The sequence below is a fragment of the Calonectris borealis genome, chromosome 9 (assembly GCF_964195595.1).
Source record: "Calonectris borealis chromosome 9, bCalBor7.hap1.2, whole genome shotgun sequence".
NCBI classification, from domain to species: domain Eukaryota; kingdom Metazoa; phylum Chordata; class Aves; order Procellariiformes; family Procellariidae; genus Calonectris; species Calonectris borealis.
Genome location: NC_134320.1, coordinates 6,207,634 through 6,234,092, shown reverse-complemented (window position 1 = coordinate 6,234,092; position 26,459 = coordinate 6,207,634). Strand labels below are relative to the sequence as shown.

At 48.7% G+C, this 26,459-nt stretch overlaps 1 protein-coding gene across 1 annotated transcript; it reads right to left on the bottom strand.

The window, feature by feature from the left end:
- Positions 1-296: 296 nt before the first annotated feature.
- On the bottom strand, positions 297-26,349 carry LOC142085784 (G-protein coupled receptor 35-like). The gene is made up of 2 exons (XM_075158099.1): positions 23,362-26,349; positions 297-1,428 (listed from the first exon to the last, which is right to left on the bottom strand). The coding sequence occupies exon 2, from the start codon at positions 1,389-1,391 to the stop codon at positions 570-572; it is 822 nt and encodes a 273-aa protein (XP_075014200.1). The 5' UTR covers positions 1,392-1,428; positions 23,362-26,349; the 3' UTR covers positions 297-569.
- Between the last annotated feature and the right edge of the window lie 110 nt (positions 26,350-26,459).

Genomic DNA, 26,459 nt, shown 5'->3' with positions numbered 1-26,459 from the left:
CTATCTGACCCATTGACTTGAAGGGGAAGGGCAGTCAGTGGAGTCCAGGCTGTTTTGTAGGGCCATGTAATATGCTGGTACCGCCTGACACGCCCCCCTTCAGCCCGCCAAAGGAATATGATGAAAATAAACTGGATTATTTTAATAATGGAAACAATCGGAAATACACAATGAGGTGAAACATGATATATTCTTTTGTACGTGTTGGCAATAAGGATCAATTTCTTTTAGCTGCAAAATGAACTAAAACAGGGAGACATACATGGGTCACCTGTCTTCCTGTACGAGTAACAAGTAGGTGCTGGAGGGTGGAATGGAGACATGTTAACGACCAGCGATTACATACACACTTTTACACATCTCTGTGAAATAACTTATATGTTTAATAGAAACATCGAGTATAAATTACAATTAACTTAGTAATGCTAAACCTAACAAAGATCTCCCTAGAGAGAAAGAGCAATAGTTATACCTATAACGCTGAAGCCATATCTTCTCTTAATGTTACAGGGTTGTTGTGGGGTTTTTTGGGTTTGGTGTTTTTCATCCCCACTGCTCCCCACCTTCCTTTAGCAAGTGTGTGTCTGCACAGGGTGGATTTGATCTGCTTTTTCAGTGCTGGGTTTGGGCAGTAGAAGGGCTTCATGGAACCCCTTGGTCACAAAGTAATAGCAGACACTATCCAGGCAGCAGTTGGACGTGGCAGTACACCTCGTCACGGAGGAGAAGTTCTTCATAACCTGGATCAGGAAACAGGTAGCTCCGACACTTTCCATTATGAACCTGGCAAGTACCCCAAGGTAGGCTGGCAGAAAACATACTAGAAATACAATCAGATTTGCATAAATAATGTAAACAGCTTTCTGGATTAATTTCTTCTCTGGTGAATTTGTGTTCAGACGTCTCTTAAGGTTCCTGATTACTTCTGTGGAGCAAAAAGTCAAGATTGCTAATTGAAGAGTAAAAGTGAAGAAAATGGAAAGCAGGCTCAGAGTAGTGGACATGCTGGTATCCTTCTGAAAGCAGAGTGCGGCGTGTCTCTGCCAAAGCTGTAAGGTGACACCGATTATCACGGAGACCCACAGAAGCCCACAGAGAAGGGCAGCCTTTGATGGAGACCTGAAGGTCCTGGCTTTCAAGAGCTGCTTTATGGCAATGTAAGGCATAGTGCAAGGCAAGGTGCAGATGACGAAGCAGTCTACAAAGACTAAATTGATTACATACACCCTGGTTTCTGACCACTTCTTTATCTTGCAGAAGAACACCCAGAGGGCAAAGGCATTAAATAGTGCCCCGAAAAAGAAAATGAGGGTATACAGAGCAAATTCAATGAGACGAACATGGTGATACAGTTCTAGATTTGTGACACTGCAGTTGTTGGACACGTTCATTGTCCTGATATGTAGATGTTGTATAATGTTCTGAGACCTGAAATGGGAAAAGACATGGTAAGACTTCCCTCCTACCTCTTAATAGATTCATGGCTCCTATAAAAAAGGATATTTAAGTAAGTATTTACTTTGTTATGAATGTGAATTTGAGTCTACAAAGCTGGCTTTTCAGTCACCCTGTAACTGGGATGCATCCTTTCTCAAACTTTGTCTATGTTTACTCAGTTTTTGAGTAAATATCTCAAGGTACACTTCCAAAAGGACATGGCAGACAGCCTTTATTAAATGGGGGGATCTTGAATGGAGCACTTAGAAGAGCCCCCATAGATAGCGGGGGCATCCTGTGACAATGTGAACACTAATTCCTTAAGCCAAGCTGTGCAAATGAGGTAAAATTACCCTTAGCTTGGTTTTGAGCTAGACAGGGATTGCAGCAACCAAAAATAAAGCCCAGCACAACCCACGAGCAAAAGCTCTTCTACAAGTTCTGCTGGCTTGGGAGACAGGCTAGGGGGGTGAAGGGCTGCAAGGGCATAGCAGATGTCACTTGGTAGACATCCTCATGCTCTGGCTCTAACTGGGCAGTAGTTTCTGAGCCTTTGGGCTGCCTTGTGAACCTGGAGCTCCTGCTCCAAGTTGAGGAAAACAGAGCTGAACCTGAATTCCTGCATCCCAAAGGCATGCTTGAAACCATAAAGGAGTGAGTAAGGCATGCTGCTCTCCAATTCCTTGGGAGGGGAATGGAGGGTGGAAGGATTAATCTGATTTTAAGCCCATTCGTTCCAGGAGAGAGTACGAGTCTGCAGGTGTAAAGCAGAAAGACACACCTGAAAGAGGAAACACCGGTGCAAAACAAGGAACTTGCCATTACGGGCTGCATTAGATGGTTCCTGCTCAAGGCAGGCATTCTGCCACACTGAGAAATCCATGAGATGTAAGTAGTAGGTACTGAGCCTCTGTCACACTGGCTATTAGATGTTTTGCAAGAGTATATCGGTTGTGGGAAGACTGTGAGTTCATAGGCCAATAAAAATCAGCTTTCATCAGATCCCATACTGTGCAAAGTGGTTCTATGGGACGTGCACACGGAACAATTCTCTGAACTGGTGATTCTGTGTATATGTCACTGAATTTCTTCTTGCATCTAAATGCACTTTGGAAAGAATTTAACCTTTTAATTTAAAATACGTTATTTACCACTCTAACAAGAGTGTGAAGTGGTGAGGGAGCTGGTGAAACCCTACAGCTTTCAGAGATGTAGGAAGAGACACCATGACTGAACATGCCTGGTTAAGCAGTTATTTGCCTCTGCAAGCAATGCAGACCTTGTGGTCAGTTGGTGAGGGCACTGCCTGCAAAATCAGACTTCAGTTCTGAAGTAACTGATAAACACACAAATAACTCAATTCCTGGGGAATATGTCTTGGGCACTAGCAGACACTAATGTAGAGCTCTCTCCCAATTCTTGTGTGCTCAGGTCTGGGTTTCCCAACAGAGGCTTGCTGCTCGCTGCCTGCACCCTGGGAGGAAGCTGACAGCTGTCACCCGAGGAAGACCTCTCTGAACTACAGTAAGTAGGAGCAGGGAAACACCTTACATCAAGGGCTGAAGCTGCCACATCATTATGCTCACTGACTGCACAAGGCAGATGTCCTTGCTGGCATGGCTGATGGCCAGGTTGCTTTTCTTTGGCCCTGGTCTGCAACGCCAGCAGCAGCCTCCATGCTGAAGTACAAGGCAGGCAAACCACGCCGGTGTGCTCTGCAGCGTGAAAGGGCTCTGGCCAACACTGCCTTTGGAGCTGGAGATGTGGCCCAAATGCAGTCCCCAGCATCACTGACCTGCCTGCCGTGGGGCTTTGGTGCAGCTCAGGGCTCGCAAGTGCTCCAGGCCACGAGGCAGCCCAGAGACTGGGGGGAGGAGGGAGGAAATGAGCAGAGGGTTTTAAAGCAGGCCACATGGCACTCAGCAGGCTATGGCTGAGCACAAAATGTCTTTAAAGAGATGCAGTTTGATAACCTAGCATATCCTGTGGCTGCTGGAAATGCTTAAGGTGGGGTAGCTGAGATGGCTGCAGTATCAGAGGGTCTAGGCAGCAACCTATAGCTTTGAGAAAAGGATGGAGACCCACTCACGCTGCTCCACCACAAGGCTTACTCACCTTGCAGCCACCCTATAACCGCAGAGATGTACGTGCTGATCACAGCCCTCATGCGGCAACCAGGCATCCAAAACCCCCAGGTTTGTCTGTCACGGAGGACAAACCACCAGTGCATAAGGTAGCAGCCATGTAAAATGTCTCTGAATCACATGCTGATAAGACCCTCAGATACCATCTGGCATTTGTGAGGTGCTGTAGCAGAAGAGGGCAGGGAAGCACACTGATATGAAACTGCAGTGGCTCTTTGGGTTGCAGCGTGAAAGAGGGAGTGGAGGGTCACTGCATGTGTTTAAGGCCAGGAAAGACATGTGTGAAGAGAGCCACAAAGGAAAGGCTGTGGGAGCTGTTTGCCTGTGGTAGCTGCAGCTGCATTTCCCAAACAGAGGCTGATGCTTGAGTTATTTTTTGACTGGAAGCCCAGGATGATGGCCTTGTTCACAGAGTGGCTGAGGTTGGAAGGGACCTCCGGAGGTTTATGCCAACCCCTTGCTCACAGGTTGCCCAGGGCCATGGTTTTGAATATCTCCAAGGCTATTTCCACAAATTCTCTGGGCAACCTGTTCCAGCGTTTGATCACCCTGAGAATAACATTTTTTCTTCTGTCTAAATGGACTTTCCTGTATTTCATTTTGTGCCCGTTGCCTCTTGTCCTCTCACTGTCACCACTGAGAAGAGCTCCGTCTTCTTTACTCTGTCCCATTGGGTGTTTATGCACATGGATAAGGTCCTTGCAAGCCTTCTCTTCTCCAGGCTGAACAGTCCCAGCCCTCTCAGCCTCTCCTCTTATAAGAGATGATACAGTCCCTTAATCATCTTTGTGGCCCTTCCCTGGACCTGCTCCAGTAAGTCCATGTCTGTCTTGTATTAGGGAGCCCAGCACTGGACACAGCACTCCAGATGTGTCTCACCAGTGCTAGGTAGGTGGAAAGGATCACCTCCCTTGACCTGCTGGCAATGCTCATCCTAATGCAGCCCAGGATGCTGTTGCCTGCCTTTGCTGCAAGAGCGCATTGCTGGCTCATGGTCAGCTTGGTTTCCACCAGGATCTCAGGTCCTTCTCTGCTTTCCAGCTGGTCAGCCCCAGCCTCTACTGGTGCCTGGGATTGTTCCTCCCCAGGTGCAGGACTTGTCACTTCCCCTTCTTGAACCCCATGAGGTTCCTGTCACCCCATTTCTCCAGCCTGTCAAGGTGCCCCTGAACGGTGGCACAACCCCCTGGTGTATCAGCCACTCCCGTTGGTTTTGTATGAGCTGCAAACTTGCTGAGGGTGTACTCTGTCCTAGCGCCAGGCCGATATTGTTTGGCATCTTCATTATTTGCCCCAGTCTTGACCTCCAAGGGACTCCACTAGGGACTGGCCTCCAGCTGGACTTCATGCCGCTATTCACAGCCCTTGGAGCTTGGCAGTTCAGCCAGTTTTCAGCCCACCTCACTGTCCATTTATCTAGCCCATACTTCATCAGTCTGTCTATGAGGGTATTACGGGAGACAGTAAGGCTTTCGACACTAAAGTTGAGATAAACAACATCCACTTCTCACTTCATCCACCAAGCAAAGTCATCTCTTCAGAGGCAGCTATCAAATTGGTCAGGCATGATTTTGTAAATCCAACCACCTTCTTGTCCTTAGTATGCTTTTAAATGGTTTCCAAGAAGATTTCATCCATCTCCTTCCCAGGGATCAACGTGAGACTGACTGTCCTGTAGTTCTCTGGATGCTCCTTCCTGCCTTTCCTGAAGATAGGGGTGATGTTTGAGTAAGTCGGCAGTGTTAAAGGGAAGAGCACCCCATGAGTGCCAGCTCATATGCAGACCTGGCTGTAAAAAGAAAGGTGAGCAGCAGAACAAAATTACTTTGGGCAGGGAAAATAAAAGGAACAGGCAAAGCTTTCCTATGGAAAATGCCAGCTCCAACTTTATGTGCTGCTGCCCAAAAATCTGGTTATAATGCCTGGAAGAAGAGCAGTTTCAAATAGAAATGCTGCACTGAGTGTGCTTGCTGCAGCCCCTTGAAGCTGCAGAGTGGATGCACTGACTGAGGGGAAGCAGAAGGGCAGGGACACCCATCTTCGAAATGGGTAGACAAAGTTTTGAACGCTGAAATGCTAAGTGGAGAAAAGCCACAGGCTAGTGGGAAGGGGAGCAAATACCTCCCTGGTGTGGCATGATGGAAACGATGCAGTGGCAACCATCAAAGCATGGTGCTTTCCCTTCCGGGGGGGACTTGTTGATAAGTGTGTTTGTGTCCGCAGAGTGTGAGACAGCATCGAGATGAGTCACAAGAGCGTCAGCTCTGCAGAAAGGCAGCTGTCAGCCCCGGGAGCCAGACTGCGCCTTCCTGAGAGCCCGCTGCCGGGGGCATCGCGCCCGCGGCCCCGCTGTGATGGGGCCAGACACCCACTGTGGGGAGAGGCTGATCCCTCACCACAGCTGTGCAGGTGAGCTGTCACCCAGGCAGAGCCGGGGAGTCGGAGCCTGTAGAACCCCTGCACCCCTGCAGAGCGGCTGTTGCACACCCCGTTGCAGGGGGAGTTGTGCAACAGTGGGGCACCAGGGTGGGAAAAGGTGGCAGCATTGGGTGCTGCTTGGGGCTGGGCAAGGTGGCAGCACAGCCCCACGCGCTGCCTGTGTGAGCTGCCAGGGTGGCCCGCACGGGCAGGGTGCCAGGGGGACACACACAGATGGCATCACGAGAGTAGTGGATGAGCATGGCCTTTGCCACGTTGAGGCAGAGCTCCTATGTGAAACACGCCAGGCAGTTGTGAAGGTGTTTCAGATCAGGTTTGCCCATGGCATACATGTGCAGTGCTATCATCCCAGTGCGTCTCATTTCATCCTTCCTCTTCTTCATCACAGCTCACTTTCCAATCCTACCTGTCCCTTAAACGGACACAAATGTCTTCATGTAAGGGCACTTCTGTCTCAAGACTGTCGCGTGTGCCCCTGACACCAACATAAGCCTTCCCAGGGCACTACTCTGGACTGCAGCACAGCAAATTATTCTGCTGAAAAGCAGCTGATGGGTCATAGGAAACACCCAGGTCACATACACACTTCTGCAAACACGTCCTGCTGCCTCAGTCAGTGCTAGACAAGCAAAACCAGGCTGCAGAGAGCAGGTTGCCCCCATGCATACTGACAGCGCAGTATTTACCAAGGCAGCTATGCCCACTGTCCATCCCTCCCAAAGAGGTCCCCTCCACAGCAAGGTGGGCACAAGAGCTTCGGTTTCTCCTGCTCCCTGTGCTTGTGGGGAAAGCGAAGCCCTCAGCCTTGGCTGTCTCCACACTGGTGGTGCCCACACTCACCGTGATGTGCGAGCTCAGTGATGAGCCCTGCCCTGCGAGGCAGGACGGTGGTGAGCGGTGTCACACTCACAGGTCACATGCCTGTCACCCACCTACACGTAACTGTGGTTGTCTCACTGTGTGATGGGGGCCAGGGAGCTCCTGTAGGATGGCGTGGCCCATGTGGTGGGCACCTGTCCTGCTGCCTGTAGGGCACAAAGGTCGCCCTGGGGGGGCTGAATGTAGTTTGGGGCAGCCTGTTGAAGAAACCCTGTCCATAGCCTAAGTCATCATTGAGCAAGCTCTGTCAGCAGGATCCATCCAAGCTCTGTCATCCATGAGCAGGTCTTAGGAGGAGAGGTGGGAGATGAGACGGCTGAGTATGCATCCTTCCATCTCTGAGAGACAGTCCAAAATCAAGATGTGAAGAGACATACACTTCTCGCTGGCCTTGCTGCCAGCAGGACAGACTGCCCAGCCTCCACTAGGTGAGGCAGAAAGCCCTGAGTGACTCCCACAGATGGAGACAGATGGTTGGTGACCCCCTCAGATGGGGGTCACCTGTCCTAGCACTGAGCCCCAAGGACTGGCTGAGGTAGGTGTGGTGGGATCCATCCCTGGCTGGACTCACATGCACATGCGCTGCCTCCTGTCCAGGAGCTCTGACCCCCTCATGGACTGGGGAGAGCCCCCAAGGGACAGACAGCTCTGTGCTGGGTGGCAGCATCCGTGGTTTTGGGTTGCAGGGTACAGCCGTTGGCAAGCAGAGGAGGAGATGAGCTTCTCCAGAGATGATGCCTGTGATAGTGTTGGCGCAGCCTCAAGTGCCACCACAAGCATGCAGGAGGCTGCTGTCGGTGGTGAGGATTAAAGGTGGTGACTGCCAGTGCAAGAAGGAGATTGAACACAGCCCATGGAGAAGGGAGAAGGAGGAGTGTTTCATGGCAGAGGGTTGGAGGTGCCAGTGAGAAGCAGCTAATTTGGAGGTGGTGGCCTAGGAAAGAGCCCCAAAGAGGGATGTAGGCTAGGAGGGTGAGGTGGCTGGGGAGAGGAGACCATGGGTATGAGGACAGAGATGGAGACAGGCTGGCCGTACGGTCAGGACTGATGTGCTCCACCCTGCGCAAAGGCTGGAAGTGGCCAGGGGACATACGGACATGGCAGAAGAGGACCTCTTGGATGGTGGCAGCCAAAGAGCAATAGGGAGAAGGTAGGTCTGTGCCAGTAAGGCCAGTGGCACCTGCCTGCAAGCAGGGTACCTACCCTGGACACAGGGCTTTGTTCCTCCAGAGAAGACAGAAGAAGGCTGTGCATGCCGGGTCCTCCTGAGGACGTGTATATTTTCCTGGCATTTTTCACCAGTCTTCTACCAAATCTCAGTGTTGAAGGATGCTAAACTAACAGAGATTACATCTGTGTGTGTTTTGCTAAAGTATAGTACGCTAAGCAGGACTAGACGATGTGGTTTTGGTTGTGGTGTGGAACAGGGGGGACGCCTACATGGGATGCTGCAAACCTTCATGAGGCAGCCTGGGTGACCTTTGAAGGTACCACCTTTTCCATGGCAGCAAGGCAAAAACACTCTAAAACTTGTTTGGTTTTTTTTCCTTCCCACCCCTCAAACATGAGCATCTCTTTCCTACATTATCAATTTGAAAGGTCACTTTGCTGTGCAATCCTTTGAGCGTGGAAGGTCTTCACCTTTATTAAAATTCCAAATTCAAAGCTTAATTTATTTACAATTTATGTTCACATGTCCAAGAAGGAGGAAAACAAAGATGATGTAAGGATAGTGTTGTTTATAAAGCCAGCCATGCTTTATTCAAGGGCCAGCTGCAGCAATACCCCACTTGTACAACTCTGTAGAAATACATCATACAGGAGCGTCTGTTTTGAATTAATTTTACGTATACCTGCACACATACTGGAATGGATCATTAGTGCTCTTCAGGCTGGACACCAGCCTATTCAGTCTCATTAATGTTGATGCTATGGACTCATATAATTGAATTCTTGAGCTGAAAAAAAACTTTTGCTCTTATGTAAATGTAAGAACCATTTTGTTTCTGAGCACTCTGCGCTTGGGTGGAGACACCTGATATTTCAAGAGCTCCAGCAGATTTTTTCTCTCTTTCTCTCAACTGCAAGACACACACACACAAAAAAAAATTGGTTTTTGCTAATGGGAAGCAACAGAGGAGAGTGGCACTAGGTTTGGTAATTGCAACACGTGCTCATCTGACCTCGTCCTGCTCCCAGGAGAACAAATCAGTTTATCCTCTACTTTCACCAACCCGTCTGTAATTTGCCTGTAGTTATCCTCCCCATTTCTACATTTGAACAGAAACACTTTCAGACTAGGAGGAGCAATCACTCCTGCAATGTAACACATGCGAGTGTTAGAGGCTTTTGCTTATATTTTTGGACTTGGACTCTGCCCATGGGACTTTTTTGTTCCTGGTCTTCTAAGCATCATTGGCATAGACTAGGTTGAAATGTACATACACTGATTTCCTGAAATAAAAGTGTCCTGAAAACTCACTGCCCTCTGGATTCATTGCCCTTCATCCCCCATGCTTATTTTTCCACTTGTCTTCTGAACTATATTACATCTTAGTTTTTATAAATGCGGATGAGAACATGCTGTTTAGCTGAGAGGTCTTCCCCTACAGAAATGGCTCCATTGCCCCATGTGGTGGCATTTTCTACAGGACCTACAAGAAAGCCCCACCCAGCCCTTGCCACTGTATCCGGCCCTGCTCTCTGTGCCAGCTAAGGTGCAGGAGTGGCTCATCAGCACGCCATCGGCCTTTTCGGGTACTGAGGTGGTTGGTGGCTCCAGCACAGCACTACTTTACTTGAGACCTAACGGCACACTGTGCACCCACAGGCATGCAAAATGGAACAGATAGAAACAGCACAGAAAAGAAAGTCAAAAGCTGATGATATAGGGCCATTTTCTCATTTTCAAAGTCATCGCTCAGGGTCCCGTGTCCTCAAGTGATCCTGCCTTTAAGGACAAATGGTCATACTCTGCCATACAGACCCAATACATCATTAAACTGCAAAACTTTTGCTGCGGGAGGCCCGAGGCAGAAAAGCAGTCAGAGGGTTCACAGAGGCACAGGAGAGAAGCGTTTTCCATAAACATGTATTTTTCAGAAAGAAAATTATCCCATCGTTTAAGAACTAGCAATGAATCAGCAAAGGAGAGGTGACAAATTAGATTCAATTTCAATCTTACATCATTCATGAAAGGTGATAATGCATCTGTGCCAAAAAGCTGCCATTTTATCACAGATCTCAAAAACATTCATGATCAAATGATTCATCTGATCTGTCTCCATTTCCTGAAATGGAAAGCAAATTCAGTTTAATAAATGAATTTTTAGGATTAACTCATTCACCCTTTGATTCAATATTTTCAGAAGGTCAATGAGCTAACTGACTCTAGAGAGGGAGGTTAAGCAGAGGTTATTAGTGCCAAGGAGTTATATTTTAATCTCTTCGTCATTACTGTGTACCAGATAACCATGCATGTTTCTGCTGGAGAGGTGAGCCATGCACAGGAAGGTAGCAGATAAGCAAAAAAATCGCAAAACCGCATGAAAAAACATAATACAACATAATACAGCCTTGTTAGCGATATGGCGGCGGTGGCTGGTAAAGCGGCTGTGTCGCAGCACCATGCAGGGCGCTGCCTGCGCGCAGAGCTGATGCGCTGGCACCGGCCATCGCTGCTCAGAAGTCCCCAGCGGCCCGCACTGAATGGGAGGTGGAAACACAGCAAAGAGCATTTGGTGGAGGGTTCCTGAAGCACCAGTGGTCAGGGACACCGAAGCGCCTGCCACCGGGGTAGACTGGCATGGAGGAGTCGCTGGATGGTGATCTCCACCTGGTCCTCCAAACGCCACGGGTGACCCGCACCAGACCTGCTACCAGTGTCACTACAAAACCCAATGTGTGAAGCCCTGCCTGGCCTCAAGCACACCATCGGTTTCCAAACCGTACGTGAGGCGTAGGCTGTGGCCAGCTAACCAAGGACATGACAGGACTGTGCTGAAGGACTTAGGCATGTTGTTTATCCCTCCTGCCTGAACAGACAGCTAATGTTACAATGCACAAGCACTGTAAGCACCTGTCCCAGCTCCAGTGAAGATCAACGTCTTGTCAAGGCTTAAGTGGCTAAATACTTGTTTCCGATCAGAGATACGCCAGGTCCATCAATAACATTACACAGCTCCAAAGCGCCAGGGCTGGAGGGCACACCAGCTAATGATGACAAATGGGTTTTTCCTTCCTGTGTATACTACCGAGCGTTCAGTATAATTAAACTGTGCAATTGAAATAATGGGACTTAAAGTAAATGACGCTATCCTGAGCCACCTGCTGGGTGGTGTGAGCTATAGATCTATCTGTGCATTTATAGAAAATGTAATATATCAGTGATTGGATTGATTGGTAATTTTTGCAGGACTACCTTTTAGATTCAAAAATTAAGTTGTTCACGTTTACTTTGCTTTTCAGGACAGGGAAGCATATAAACATACCTATAAATGTCAATCTTCTTTTTCTGGAGCTGTGCTGACATATTACGCTCAGAGAATAAAACAGAAGAGCAAAAATATGAACGTGACCAACGAGCACATGGTCTGGGAGACAGGCATACTTCCACCTTGCATGGACACAAAGCAAGGAAAATGTGATTTGGGAAGTTCAGCTCCAGGTTCTGCCACTGGAATTTAATTTTGAGCTTGGATACCTTGGCTTTCGGCATCTCACGGTTAAAACGTGTGACGGAGCAGAGCTGAAAGCAATGCACCCACAAAGAGCCACCGATTTGCACCAAGGCATTTTCACTCTTACTTAATTACTCATTTACTCTGTGTCATCCAACTACTCGTCACCGGTGAGAATTCAACACAGCGCGACACTTAAAAACCCTTGCCCTCGTGCCACAGCCAGCCTTTTGTCCCAAGCCCTGAAAATGCAACAGCTTTGCTAGCATACACCTGCCCTCCATGGGCCTCCCACTTGAAGACCTCCATGTTTTCTAGAAAAGAAGAAATAAAACCTAGGCAGGAAATTTGGCCAAAAAGACACCATCCAGTGGTGGTGACCGCTCTTCTCCCCGGCCTTTGTCAGCACCGAGCGAGCATGGGGCTGCGCAGAACAGCGAGCTGCGGGCGTCAGGGAGCACGTGAGGAAAGGAAAACCAAGGAACCCATAAAGTTGTGCTGGATCCCATTTAACTACAAAGTTCATTTGGTGGCTGGGGCTTTGTCTGCTTTGGACCATGGTGTTTCATCTGTGCGACAGCCTTTCACTACAGCTTCCTACTCAGGAAAGCAGCAGATTTCCCCACAGCTCCCTTTTGCAAAGATCTGACCACAATGTGTTTTCCAGATGCTAGTGATACAGACCCCGAGCCTGCAGATAAATAAAAAAACATCTTCTTACGACTTCAATGCTATTTTTTGCCTATTCAGGGCAGGGTTTTACTTAGTGTTAGTCACGTGACTTCTAGACTTGCCCAAGTTTTGTTGTTCTAATAGTCTCAACAGCCTCTTATTTAGGTCCCTCCTTTACCTCTCCCTAATTTTAATGGTTTAAAATACTTTCAATGGTTTAAGATACTCATTTATCACATATTGGTGTTTTTTTGAGAATTAAAGACCTCCTGCGAGGTCAGTAGGAGCTGAGGGGACAGCAAGGGCACCCAATGCTCACCTGCAGATGAAACAGGGACTTGGTAATGCACATCCCTGCAGAAGGTAAGTCCTCAGGACTCCAGAAAACATCACAGGTATCATCTCCTGACTTCCTTATTCAGCAGGGCCCATCGCTGAAACAGTGATGTGACCGACTCTGCTAGCACTTGTCCAGTTGCTTCGAGAGACCTGAGATGGGTTAAAGCACCGACACCTCTCCCAGCAAAGGGCCTGCGTTAGCAGATCAGCACTAACCATTGGCGAGATAACATTTTGGGGTTACTTGCTGGGAGTCTCCATCTGCGGCTGATGGCAACACTGCTGCCCATGTAGGAGCGCTTGAGAAATCCCCACCTGAAAGCTGAGGTTTCTGAGCAAATCTGCCACTGGCACTGTCTAAAATGCAATCTCAAAAGTCACCCTCTAATGCAATACTTTATAGAGAGCAACCCGTGAACACTTGGGTCACGCTGCAGCAGGAACCTCTGAGGACACACGTGCTGCTGCAAGTTGCTGATGCGACTTCGGACATTTGCTTCTTTCTGCCAGACCACAGCCCCTCGAACGCCTTATTCATTTCACTGAATCAGTATCTTTTTGGCATTTCAACTAAGATGTGCAGTCACTCTACTCACCATGGCCTTGAGCACAGTACAGTGTGTCTCGCACACAGATGGAATCTCTCATCTAGTAGTTCTCCTCTCCTTCCTGAAGTAAAAGGTCAAGGAAAAATCAACCTCTTCTGCTGACATTACCAGAAGGCATACAACAAAGTCAGTGTTGGTATTTATTTTTTACACCCTAGACCCTTAGGTTTAAAAACTTGCAGGTACAGGAAATAATTCTCCACGAATTACATTAATTTTTAAAGCCATTTTCTACTTTGCTACAAGGTGGCAAAGTTATAAATTTATTTTATTGAAACTCTGGGGTGCTAAAACACGGTAAGTATTAATGTGCCCATAATCCTTAGTCACTGTAGGAAGAAGGACGTTGATCCTAGGTGACTGTGAGCACATACCTGTCCATCTTAGCCATGTAAACCAGCGTATATTCCGTGAGCTGTCCCTCAGCAGTGACCCCATGGCAGGGTGTACGGCACGGGCTCTGCGCACCGCCGAAGGGGCATCAGCCACACAGACAGGCTTTCCTTCAGCGTGAGCAATCCCATGCCCCGCACCGAGGAGCCGTCGGCAGCAATTAAACCAGGGTGAGGATGGCGGGGGGCTCCGGGCACACCCTGCCCCAAGCCCTCCTGCCCTCGCACCCCGCACTGCTGCGACTTGCTGCCCCACGGCCCCTGCATCCGTTCGTCTTTTTTTTCATTGCCAAACTGTAGTTTCCTGGAAGATTGCTTCCTTTTACTATTGCTAAAGGTTAATGCACAGGTAGGGGGGCTCTGGGCTGCCTTTGAGCAGCAGAAACCACAGCTCAAGGAGAAGCCCTCTTCTCCAGGACTATTCCGAGCACACTTTTTCCTTTGACTTTCCAAATTCATGCACCTCGCACCAAACGCAGGCTGCATTTTGTTCCTTCCTACACTAGCATAAATCCAGAGTGACATTTTAAGAGCTGGGCAGACCTAGATCCTCATACAGAAAACCTGGTGCCAGTAAATCCAACCAAAAACATGACCTCTGCTTGAACAGGGAAGAAACAATTTGCTCAACTTGCTTACGTGCCTAATTCAAAAAGTTGTGGTTCCTCTTTTCCCTTCCACTTAATGACATTCATTTCATTGAAAACCTCATGTCACAGGAAATCTCTGCCTGATTTGCTTTCCTGATTTCTGACCATTGCGTTGCTTTTCCTCTCAACAGCGATCGATCTTCATTTTGCTTGCAGGCTATTTTGCAGTAGCTCTGTGGGGAATTAATACCACTATTTTTCTAATTGTCCTGTTGGATGCTATAACAACGCAGGTCACCAGAAGTTTATATGCAGGGGAAAATAGTGTCTGATCTAGGCCTTTGAAGGTAATTTTTTAACTTTGTGTCATCATTTGAAGCCTAGAGTTTTTAAGTGCGACAGCGTGTACCCTCTCCAAAGTTTGGATCAGCCCAATCTGTGTGGGCAGATACTTATGAGAGTGACGTTTCCTCTTGACATTTGGGTACGTACAGCTCCAGCGGCCAAAAGCCCCTCTGCAGGGGGGTTCAGCCCATACCTGGGAGGGAGGCAGTCATCCGTACCAACACCGGAGCACCTGATGTTCTAAACCCGGTTAGGGCTATTTTTAGGTCCTACACATACACAGTAAAAGTAATTCCTGCCCAAAACAACTTGGACTTTAAAATCCCCAGTCTGAAAACAGCCTCACTGGCATCACCGGCATTAGTCAAAACACGGCACAAGCACCTCTACCAGCGAGCAGCGCCCAGTGTTGTACGCGTGCCCAATGCAGCGCCATGGGATGAGCCCAACCCTGGTACAGCTGGTGGCACCACCAACATGTCTGCGTCCAGGACAGAGCTTTGCTGTCTTTTTTGCTATCTCAGGATAGGTCTTTTGCAACCAGCGCTCTGTAGTTACAAAGTTTGAAATGCCAGAGTTTACAGCCCGGGGTCTTGTCTTGTTGAATTAGTACCTGTCGGAGTGACTCAGGGTCGGAGTGGGAGTGCGAACCCAGAGTAATGACGAATCCCAATATGGGCATGGTCATTCTCCTTTTAGTCAAACAAATATTCATCTTAACTACCTTCTTTTATCATATAACATTACAGTCTACAGAAATTAATTACACTACAACACAAAGATCAATTCTACATGACAAAACAGCATACAAACTTAGCACTTCTAATACAGAGCTTAACTTAACACTTCTAATACAAATCTTAACTTACTAAACCTATTTTCTTAACACTTCTAATACAGAGCTTAATACAGAGCTTAACTTAACACTTCTAATACAAATCTTAACTTACTAAACCTACTTTCTTAACACTTCTAATACAGAGCTTAATACAGAGCTTAACTTAACACTTCTAATACAGAGCTACAAACTTAACACTTCTAATACAGAGACCTTTCCTGTTCTCCATTACACAGTTCGCTTTCCTTCAAAACCTTGTTACCTTGTTACCTTCAAAATACGTTGAAACATTTCAAGTTGAAGCTTCTGTGACTGAGATGCCGACTGCCCCATGACTAATGTAGAAAGTTCATATAACTTCCCTGTGGCTGCTCACCTGAATTGTCCTCCGTCCAGCGCAACAGGGGTACACCACTGGATATTTCTATTTCCTTTCTTCAAGGCCTTCTTTCTTCAGGCTTTCCTCTTTCTGTCCCTGTTCGGGCACCATTTGTGGTGTAAGACAGCACAGACCCTCACATATATCTATGCGCAGCAATACTGGAGCCTCTATCATAACAGGGCAGTCCCACAGTCTCTCTCTCCATTGCCTCACCCCTCTGTCTCTCTCCGTTGCCTCTCTCAAATCTTCCTTCCGGCAAGGATCACACGTCTGCTCACAATTCCCTTCACCTGTTTTGGCTCTTGAATCAGCTGGTGCTCATTAGGCCACACCTCAGGGGAACCGCAAGCAGCATTCCTAACTGAGAGCTTTTTCATTTTGATGCTTACAGTTTCCTTACAGAAGGGACAACCAAGCCAGGTGTTCAGGTCTTTTCTCTCCACAAGTACCCACGCAGCCTTTCCAACCCCATGGGTACTCACAGCGTGCGAATCTCGTTGTTTATGTCTTCTGTCTAGGGGACATACACAAATTAATAAAGCTTTGCCGTCTTGATCTGCTTGTGCAAGCGGGGGCTGGTGGGGCAGCTTCAGCGCTGAGAAGAACTGGTTTCCCTGAGAGCAAGCTGTGCTGGTTTTGGCTGGGATAGAGTTAATTTTCTTCACAGTAGCTGGTACGGGGCTGTGTTTTGGATTTGTGCTGAAAACAGTGTTGATAACACAGGGATGTTCTGGTTACTGCTGAGCAGTGCTTACACAGAGTCAAGGCCTTTGCTGCTCCTCACCCCACCCCACCAGCGAGGAGGCTGGGGGTGCACAAGAAGCTGGGAGGGGACACGGCTGGGACAGCTGACCCCAATGACCAAAGGGATATCCCATACCATATGACGTCATGCTCAGCGTATAAAGCTGGGGGAAGAAGAAGGAAGGGGGCCGTTCAGAGTGATGGCGTTTGTCTTCCCGAGTAACCGTTACGCGTGATGGAGCCCTGCTTTCCTGGAGATGGCTGAACACCTGCCTGCCGATGGGAAGGAGTTTAGCTTTGCTTGCGTGCGAGGCTTTTGCTTTACCTATTAAACTGTCTTTATCTCAGCCCACGAGTTTTCTCATTTTTACTCTTCTGATTCTCTCCCCCATCCCAGCCGGGGGCAGGAGGCGAGCGGCTGGGTGGGGCTGAGTTGATGGCTGGGGTTAAACCATGACACAAGCCCAGCTCTGTGGCCACTGAGCCGCACTGCTGAGGAGATGGCAAGGGTTCGTGTAGTGCAGGGAGGGGGGAGCAGAAACTGCGGGTTTGCCACATTATAACCCAGTGAATGCGGGCATTTCCCTACAGCTGCTGAGAGCCTCTTTAGCTCTTGGAAAAAAAAACCCAAAAGCCACAATTACCATTCTTTCTTATGGGAAGGGCTTCTTGCCCTCACGCTCTTCGGTGTGTCTGGTGGGTTTGTGCCCTTGCTGAAGCTTGTCTTTGGTACCTTGAGGTAAAGTGCTTTGCTGACACCATGGCTCTTGTGCCATTTACCTACAAGAAAAATGACAGCTGAACTACTGCAGGTCTGTAAGCTTTCATGTGCGTGAACCACAATTTATCTACATTTCCTAGCCTGCCAGGCATGCAGCAATATTGCAGATTTCTAGTACGGTAAAGGGTATTACCTGCTAGACATTTTATAGTTATAAGACTTCAAACGAACTTCATCTGACAGAGGTTTATAGACCATAACTCACAGAGTCTTTTCCACTGAATCCCTTTCCCAGCAGCCCCGGGTGCCACTCCCAGGGGCTATAAATCTAACCCCCTAATTTCAAGAAAATATGGTAACAGAGCGGTGCCTGCAGGCAGACGGTGCATCTCCAGAGACACCTCTCTGCTGATGCCTCTCCCACACCCTGGTGATCCCTGAGCTCCGGGAAGCCCGGCCCTGCAGATGCTGCTCGCTGCCCAGGCAAGCCCAGCTGCAAAGCACGCAGGGTGCCGCTGAACCCAGCCGCCTGGGGACAAGGTCCTTGGAGCCCGCAGTGAAGCGTGGCAAAGTGGCGTGGGAGGACAAGATAAAGCCACTGGGAACGGGAATGAAGAACTCCTGAAATTGCAACTCAGCGCCCACCCAGCCAGCTCTTTGGGAACCTGCCCGTGCACTCCCTGCACGCACACCATCCCCTCCTGTTCGGGGGCTGCTGACAGAGCTTACTCTGTCGACGGCATTAGTGTCCCCGCACAGCTAATATTGAGGAGCGGCTATAATAGATCACTGCTCAACCACTCGCGCCGGGGAAAGCATTCCCTTTGCGCAGCTGCTTCTTACAGCTCAGTGACCGCTGCAGAGTTTCGAAGCTCCCCAGAAGAAAAGTCTATATACGTTTAAAGAGAAGCTTCCTGCTTTTAATGAAATTCCTATATACTGTAAATAGCCATCCTGAAAAAAATCAGAGAGTTATTGCAGGACCACGTTCACCTGCCCGTACTATAAGACGTTTAGAGTGAACTGCTGTGGACTGCGGACGTGCTGGAGGACATTTTAAATACTTGCAGTCGGACAAAAAAAGTTAAACAGCAGGTCCAGAATTACTCTTGGGGTCCACACTCTTGTGTGTAGCTGAAGTGCCCCAGGACACCCTGGGTGTTCATCACCTACCCCTAACCCTTCGCCTAGTGCTGTGGCCAGGGCATGTGTGCACCCTTCAAAGAGGCAGCTGACACCAGGCTCAACATGTTCACCCGCTTTTTGCAGCCATGAGTGCGCAGAGGTGAGCAATTAATCTGGTACCCTATTAAATGGCCTTGCCTAACTCTCAGCTGGGAGTTTTTGAGCAGCTCCCATCCACAGCCAGTGCCCCCCAGCTCCAAGCATCGCCCTGCCGGGAGCCAGCACTGAGCTGCACCCGTGGCACCGGGGACACCCATGGCCGTGGGAGCGGGGCAGCTTCGTGCGCACCCAGCAGCACCAGACGGCTGAAAGGGAGAGACTCCCTCTCTATTTGCCCTTTCCCAGTTCTGAAAAAATAATTTCTGGAAATGTCTTTAACGGAGTGCAGGGCCCTCTTTGGCTTTTAGCACACTTCCAGAAGCCTTAATAGACCTTGAAAAAAGAAGCGAAGAAAAAGCCATTAAGCTTTTTCTTTGTTTTCACAGCCTATTATCTACCCTCTTCTTTCACAACCTCTTTTGTGACCCTTCGTAGGGCAAATAATGCAATAAACGCCAGCAATCTTCCCGCGCCGCCTAACGCTGCCCTGGCCGCCCTGCTGCCGCGGGGGCTGCGTGCGCATCCAGCCTTGCTGCACAAGCTGGGGTCTCCCAGCCCCCTGAGAGGGGAGTATCGACACTTTCTGCATCCCGAAACATATACGGCTGTCACTGCAAAGACATGGCTTGTGGCTTAACGGCAAGCAAACGTTTTGCTATGTGAAGTCCTGCTGGGAGAGGACAGACCGGGGAGGCTCTTTGGGGACCTCTTGCTATGAAGGCTGGTGGTGGACCAGAAATTTTTTTGGGACCATGATTTTTCTACTTCTGCACAGAAAAACCAGGCACATAAGAAGGAAAACAAGAAAAAACAGAAAAAGTAAAATTTAACCCTTTTAACATTTGAGACAACAACATTTGTGAATCTCTGCGTCAGTGACCAATTTTATAGGATACATTTTTTACAGCAGTGCATCCTCGGGATCCCTTTCATGTCACGGCTCTGCTGTAGCCTTCGAGCTGTGCCGGGGCAGCTTCACCTGCCACGCACCCACCTGCCTGGGCCACGGGGCAAGGGAAGAGGTCAGTGACTCCAACTAGCCAGAGCCCTTCCCTGATTGCCGTTGAGGTTTCTGCATGGGGAACACCCTGTTTCTGAACCAGGTCCTCTTTCAGACAGATGATACTTGCCTGAAGATCTCAAGCACTGAAAATTTATTTATTTTGTTTTTTCTTTGTCTTTTTGGTGTCTAACTGCCCTCAGTGCTAAATTAAAACCAGTTTGATATCTATCAGTTTTAATTTCCAGGCTCCCTGAGTCACACTTTCCTCCCCAGACTCCTTCCCCGGAGGAGGACGCTCTCTCTCGGCTCTGCTGCTCCATAAGGGTGCTGGCGCTGTGCTCTCCCTTTCCACAACGCCCCGTCCTTTCATGATGCTGAAAGCCTAGAGGCGTACAGACTGCAGCTCTGCACTAATAAAAACAACCAAGAGGAACATTTTGCAGGGACAGCTGAAACGCTACGGACAGGGAAGCAGAGCGATGCGGGCTGCTCACAGCTTCTGGTGAGCGCTGAGCCTGCAGCTACGGAGCTAAGGTGCACGAGGTTTCTCCTACCTCAGTATAACCAAGCAGATCTCAAAATATTTCCTTGCTGGAGTGTTTTACTTTCGCATTCCTCTTCCGGACAAACCAGAGACCTCTGGTCTCAAACTAGAGACATTACTGGAAGCCACATAGATTTCAGGTAGCATCAGCAGCTATTTAGAGAATAACCACCAAACCAGCAACGGGCAAAGAAAAGGGGCGGCAGAGGGACCTGCAACCCGGTGGAGGTCTCATTTTAGTGGGGGAGTATTTCTGGGAATCAGATAAACTCCGTGCCTGTGCGTACGTGCACGCACGCTCCTGGGCAGCAGGATGGCTCGGTGCAAGCCGTGCCAGCTGGGGACCTCCAGGGCAGGCGCAGATGCTTGCTCCTGCCTCCCCCCATCTTCAGCTTGCCAGCACCTCGCCTCCCCACAGGCACCCTTGGAGCAGCATCGCTGCTGCTGTGTCCCAGGACAGCACTACCCCAGGCAAAGCTTGTCCCGAGTGTCTAATTAAATCTCCGCTGCCTGTAAATGTTTTCAGCTATTGCCATTTGTCCGCACACTGCAAACCATTCCTGATAACTTGGGGGGAACTGGCTGCTAATTAAGATGGTTCGTAAAAGCTTCGTTACTATCCATGGCTACTACTGTTTGAGTTTTAGTTAAAACCACTCTAATTCAGTAACTATTCATTACTGGCTAGAAAAAGGTAAATAGACCAAAGCTGCTGCATTCACAGCAGCAAGAAGTTTGGAGACAAAAGTTCTCTGTAGAGGACCAGCGAAATACATTTGATGGGACAACCCAAAGGGATCCCATGGGAAGCTTAAAAAAATAGGTCATTCCAGGCACTCAGCACCTCACTAAAATCCTACCAAAAATCTAGTAGGACTCTCATTAAAGAGTGTTCCCTAAAAGCAATAGCTAATATTTATAACGATCTATATCAAAATAATGAGATGACACCAACTCATCGCACTGTTCAAACTCACCAAGTCCCATTAAGATACCTTGGGGCTAACAGCCCTGCAAGGAGATGATGATTTTTAAAGAATTAAAAAAAAAGATCTTTAAGAAACAAAAAATACAAACCCAAAATTTGAAATGAGAATAAGAAGAACGAAACAGAAAAGTCTGTTCTAAGCCTGCCCATTTATAGCAAAGAGCAGCAATTGTTCACACAGGAATTACTCACACAATCATTAGGAAACTCATTAGCTAACAGACTTTATTTCAGGGACTAAAGAAAAGATATCATCATGGACTGCAAAAGCAAAAAGACAGATAATATCAAATGATCCTTCACACATATCAAACGTTTAACCACAAGCTGTCAGAGGAGTGGCTTTTGGAGGAACTTAGGCTGATTTGCCGGCAAAAACACATCTTTGTTCCATCTTTGGCCAAACCCAAGGGTGGAGGGCAAGAAATGCTGGATTTTGGTGCAGTAATTGGAACTAGGGAGTCCAGGCATCCAGGCCAAGGTAAATGAGTGGTGAGAGGAGTTTATATACGTTACTGGCAGAAAACCGTCTGCAGCTCTGGCAAGGGAAACACTGGTAGGCGTGACGATTGCTGACCCCAGCACAGCCGGGGTGATGGCCTTCCAGCAGATACCTGGGCACAACCTGCATCTGGTTGGTTGACCTCCTGCCAGTGTTTTTCAAGCGAGGAGGGAAAGGCAGGAGAGCACCCCATCCTTCCCAACACATGTCCCAAAGAACTAGGGAGCCACCTCCAAATCCACACGGATTCAGCCGTGCAATGCCAGGGAGACACCCAGAAAGCAGTCAGACTGCTAAACCTTTGGGGAAACTACATTGATTTCTGACAGCAGCAAGAAAGAGCTGGCAGGTAGGAAGCGGAGCAGGCAAGATGTTCTTCGCAACAGACAACCTAAGGTCACTTTAAGTCAAAAGCAGCCAGAGCTTTGCTTCTACATAATTTCCCAGTCCTTTCCCTGCAGCATTTAATCCTCTATGATTAATTACACTTTGATTTGCCGAGATCAGAATAGATGGCACAGGAGAGAGCCATGTACAAAATAATAATTGCTATTCACATAAATCTCTGTTTTCATGTAAATTGTAACTCTTCAAATACTGGCAATGGGAGTTATTCTCATTACCATATCTTCACCGGCTGTAATTAGTCCAGTAGGAGGATTATTACCTCTCTTATCATTAATAAAAGAGAAAAGATAATTTGCCACAACGTTGCTGACTTGACTGCCATGGAAGGCTGCTGCTGCTGTTCGGGGCTGTTGGGAATCACTGGGGTTACAAGGGTGCCTCTCACCCCCTTCGGGCCGAACGCTGTGGGGGGTCCCTCGGCGAGGGGATGGCCCTTGGGGACTGCCCACAACTGCGATCCCGTGCTGTACTGCCAGCACATCGTCTCGGCAGGACTTGCTGGGGGGTGGTGTGTTAAATAGCTCAAAACAGCAGTGCAAGAGGTTCCTCCTGGGTTTCCCCCAGCCAAACCCCCCGTACCCTGTTCAACCTCCCAGCAAACAGCCCCGGCTCCCGTACAGCCACCTACTCCTCCCAGTGCACCACCCCGACAGCTTTCCGCTCTCTGGGTGAAACCTGTTCAGCGTCTCCACTATCTGTTTAATGACCCACAAATACCAGCCAAGGGGCCGCACAACACAGGCTGTACTTCCACGACAGGACAAGGTATTTACAGGACACGCACCAGTGGGAACCACAAACTGTAGCGTGGTGAAACACAGTAGGAATTGGCTGGATCTCTTTCCTGCCCCTTTCCAGACATTATCAAAATATTTGTGTAGGAAATGCGTTTTTGGATACTAGCTGAACGTTGATACTCAATATTCAACACAGTGGCACAACCGCAAAGCTGCCTGCACATTGCCCAGCGGCTAATGCTGCATTTTGAGCTGCAGTGCAGTCACTTGGGCGTCCACCAACAGAAATGTCATCTCCTTGGGTGGCCGGGATCCTGCCCTCGAACCCACTGCAACACCGCTGGGGATTGCCTTTTCTGCTGCCCCACAAAACTCTCCTCTCGGCTCCCGGAGCGGCTGCATGCCCTGCGCTCCCCGACCCGCGATGACCAGCTGCGAGGGCTGCCGCAGGGCGACCGCATGGCTCCAGCACGTGGACGCTGAGCACGCCGCCCGTGTCAGCCAGCCTGCAAGAGCGAATACAGGCATCTCCCAGCCTGATGAATAATTTACCCGTCCCTACGTATAAGCTGGGGCACCACAAAAGAGAGCCCTTGAACAAGACGTTGATCTGAAAACCACATTCCCCCAGCTCCCGCTGACCCCCCAGCGTTGCCGCAGCCCCCCGTCACGGGGCTGCTCTGTACCTGCCAAAGCGCGATGGGGTGCAGGCTACCCTCTGCCTGGCCGCACGTCCCAGGAACGGCTTGAAGCCCAGGTCTCATGGGCATCCTACGCCTGGATTTCGTTTTCAAGCAGCCTTCGCTCAGCCCCGATTCAGGCTGAAAAACCCATTTCTCCGGTGAGCACATTCGCATCCTACCAGGAGGGGCCCTGTGCCACCTTGTGGCCATCGCTAAAATAGAGGGAAACTTAACCAAACTTCAGAAAAAACCTGCTGCTGGCTGCAGCCCGTCCTTTGCGCCTCAGCTGGTGAAACTGCTGTCAAGCCAGAAGCACAAGCTGTTTTTTGTGAACAAATGACATCTCCCTCTTGACTGTTCCTATTGCAATTTTTTAAACTAGAATTTACCCTTCCTGAAACATCCCCAAAGAGCTGTCATCGAGATCAATGCATTTAACACTGCTAATACCTTTCTTCTGCCTTCAAAGTCCAAGACCTGCTCCTCAAAGGAACTTCAGCACCTTGATATTTCCATCCAGCTGAAAATCAACAAGCTGCAGGCTCTTAAGGAGCACACCTAAATAGATTTCTGTGCCATTAAGTTCCCAAGTCAGTGACAAAAATAGAGTTTAGGAAAATAAGTCCTACAGGCTGTATCGCAGTGGGATGTGATCGGGGATGAGAATAGCCGGGGATGCAGGCTGGACCCCAAAATGAGAGCAACCGAGGATGCTTGGCCCCAGGTCCTACACAGGCAGCCCAGTTTTCCACCTCTGCAAAAAGCAAAATGCTCCTTTGCTATCTTTCTGCCTTGCCTAAATCTCTCATTGCCTTGCTTTCCTCTTCACTTACTATTTAACGCAGCAAAAGGACTTGGATCTCACTTGCAGGACAAGTGCTGTGCAGCAGCACATTTTTTTATTTGATCATCTGGGAACTTGGCTGAAATTGCACAGCTGCTGGTGAAACTTGCTTCTCCTCTGAAAAATGGGTAGGAATCACCTAGAAATAAATGTGAAATCTCAAGAGATGTTTTTAATGGATTTACTTTTCAGAATACAATTTTACATCCAATGTATTCTCTTGTTGGGTTTTGTTTAGTAGGGAGTGAAAATTCCTACTCCACAATATTCACCTAGAAAATCACATCATTTAAAATGAAGTGGTCAGTTCAAAGCAATGTTGTATTATCAAAATGATTATTTGACACATTTCCAGTAAATGGTCTGAAACATCTCAAGCCAGTCGAAACAACCTTTCGGCTTTATTGCCACCAGAGGCTGCAGCCTCTTTTCATCTCTAATCAAAGTTCCCTTTAAGAAACACACTGGTCCTGAATTTTACTTATATTAATATTTATTTTGCTTCTATTAATAGTTATATTATCGTTTCCAAGCAGGCCATGCAGATTATCTAGTGTTCGTGAGCATCCAACAAGCCACCACATGTGACCTCTGCCTACCTTCTTCATTTTTGCTTGCAAAGCTCTTTGCCTGCCCGCGCAGGCGGTGCCCGCTGTAAGCAGCCCTCCCTGCGAGCCGCGGCTTATCTACACAGACAAGGGCATGCAGATCGTGAAACGAATCAGACATTTTTTATAAAAGCCGACAGAAACTTGCTTCCTATGGGCCCCCCCAAAAAAGTAAGAATTATTGAAAGCTACCTGAAGTGAGGTGGCAGGATTTTATCATCCTCTAGCGCAGCCTTTTCCCAGTATCAGCCTTTGGGGGGCTGCGCCCTCAGGGACAGAGAGAAATGCTATAGACAACACCTCGCCTTCATCAGGGCTTAACTTTGGCCTTGTCTAGCTGATGAAAATGTCTAGTTTTACAACCCTAGCATGTAAGCACAATAAAATCATACAGACAGAGGTTTGGTTTTTTTTCAATTAAGTTTGAGGATCAGATCCAGCCTTATTTTTTATCTAAATACATACTCTCAGGTAACCCAAGTGACTGCTTGCACTACCTGCCCAGTTACGTTCTTGGTCTTCAGAAATGCTGATGAGAAGACAACAGCACTCTGCTGGACCGTGTCCTTCCTTAACCCAACATACCCTTAGCATCCCAGAGGGAAGAAAAGAGGCAGCCAGCTTTCCCAAAGTCCAGATTTTTGCTTTTTTTAAAAATAACTTGAAAGTTCTTTACAAGCAGAGATACTCTGAACTGCCTTATAATAAACATCCAATAAAAAGAGAAAAAAGGAGAGGGGAAAAAAAAAAAACATCCTTCATGCCCTCCTTTTCAGTACTAATTGCTCCTAGCAACCAAGCTGCAGGAAATGAGACAAATTCCCTTTTTATTTGCAAACATAGAGAAAACCCCCTTACAGGTAGAACAGGGTGATTTTTTTCCCCCAGGACAGCACATAAAGACACCAGACAACACTTTCCTTTCTGCGTGGTGGGATACGGCCAGAACCTGGCTGTGTGTCATAGGAAGTGCCCTATAGATTTTAAGAGATTTAATTTATAAGAAACAATTTATTCCGTGGCTGGTTGGCAGTTCAAGCTTTACCCCTTCTGTTAATGACAGGAGCTTCTGGATCAGCCCATGCTCTTCACAGCTTTACTGTGAAAGGCTCTATCTGGCCAAGCTGAGACATACATCACTTAGTGCTATAGCTACGTGCGGTTTTGTGTTTCGTGTAACTCGGTGCCTAAACACAGCCGACTCTTGTTCTGGTCTGAATTTACCTGTATTCCCAGCTTTGCCGCAGCCCTCTGAGCTATGACACCTTGCTCGACAGTGAGATCGCCCAGACCGGCCTCTGCCTCCGTGGAGGGCTCCAGGCAGCAGCCGTGGGTGCAGCATAGGACAGGAAAGCACTGAAGGACGCTCTCCCCCGGCCCGCAGCGCAGCTGCCGCTCGGCGCCAGGCTCGGCTCCCCCGAGCCGCTATCCCGACCCACACCTGTGATGAGGTCGCGCCCGGTCTCAGCCCTCCGGGCGCGGAGGGCCGAGCGGCGCCGGCAGCGGAAAGGAGCCCGCTGCTGACGGCCACAGGGTGGAGCACGGCAGGCACAAACCCTGCGCGCCTTCCCCTTCAGTGTAACGAAGCAGCCCCTCTCGCCGGTGCGCTGGGACCGGCGGAGGCGGCGGGGGCTGCCGGCACGGGGGTG

Excerpts from the sequence above, each read along its gene's own strand:
- LOC142085784 (XM_075158099.1), bottom strand. The coding sequence starts at position 1,391 with ATGAACGTGTCCAACAACTGCAGTGTCACAAATCTAGAACTGTATCAC.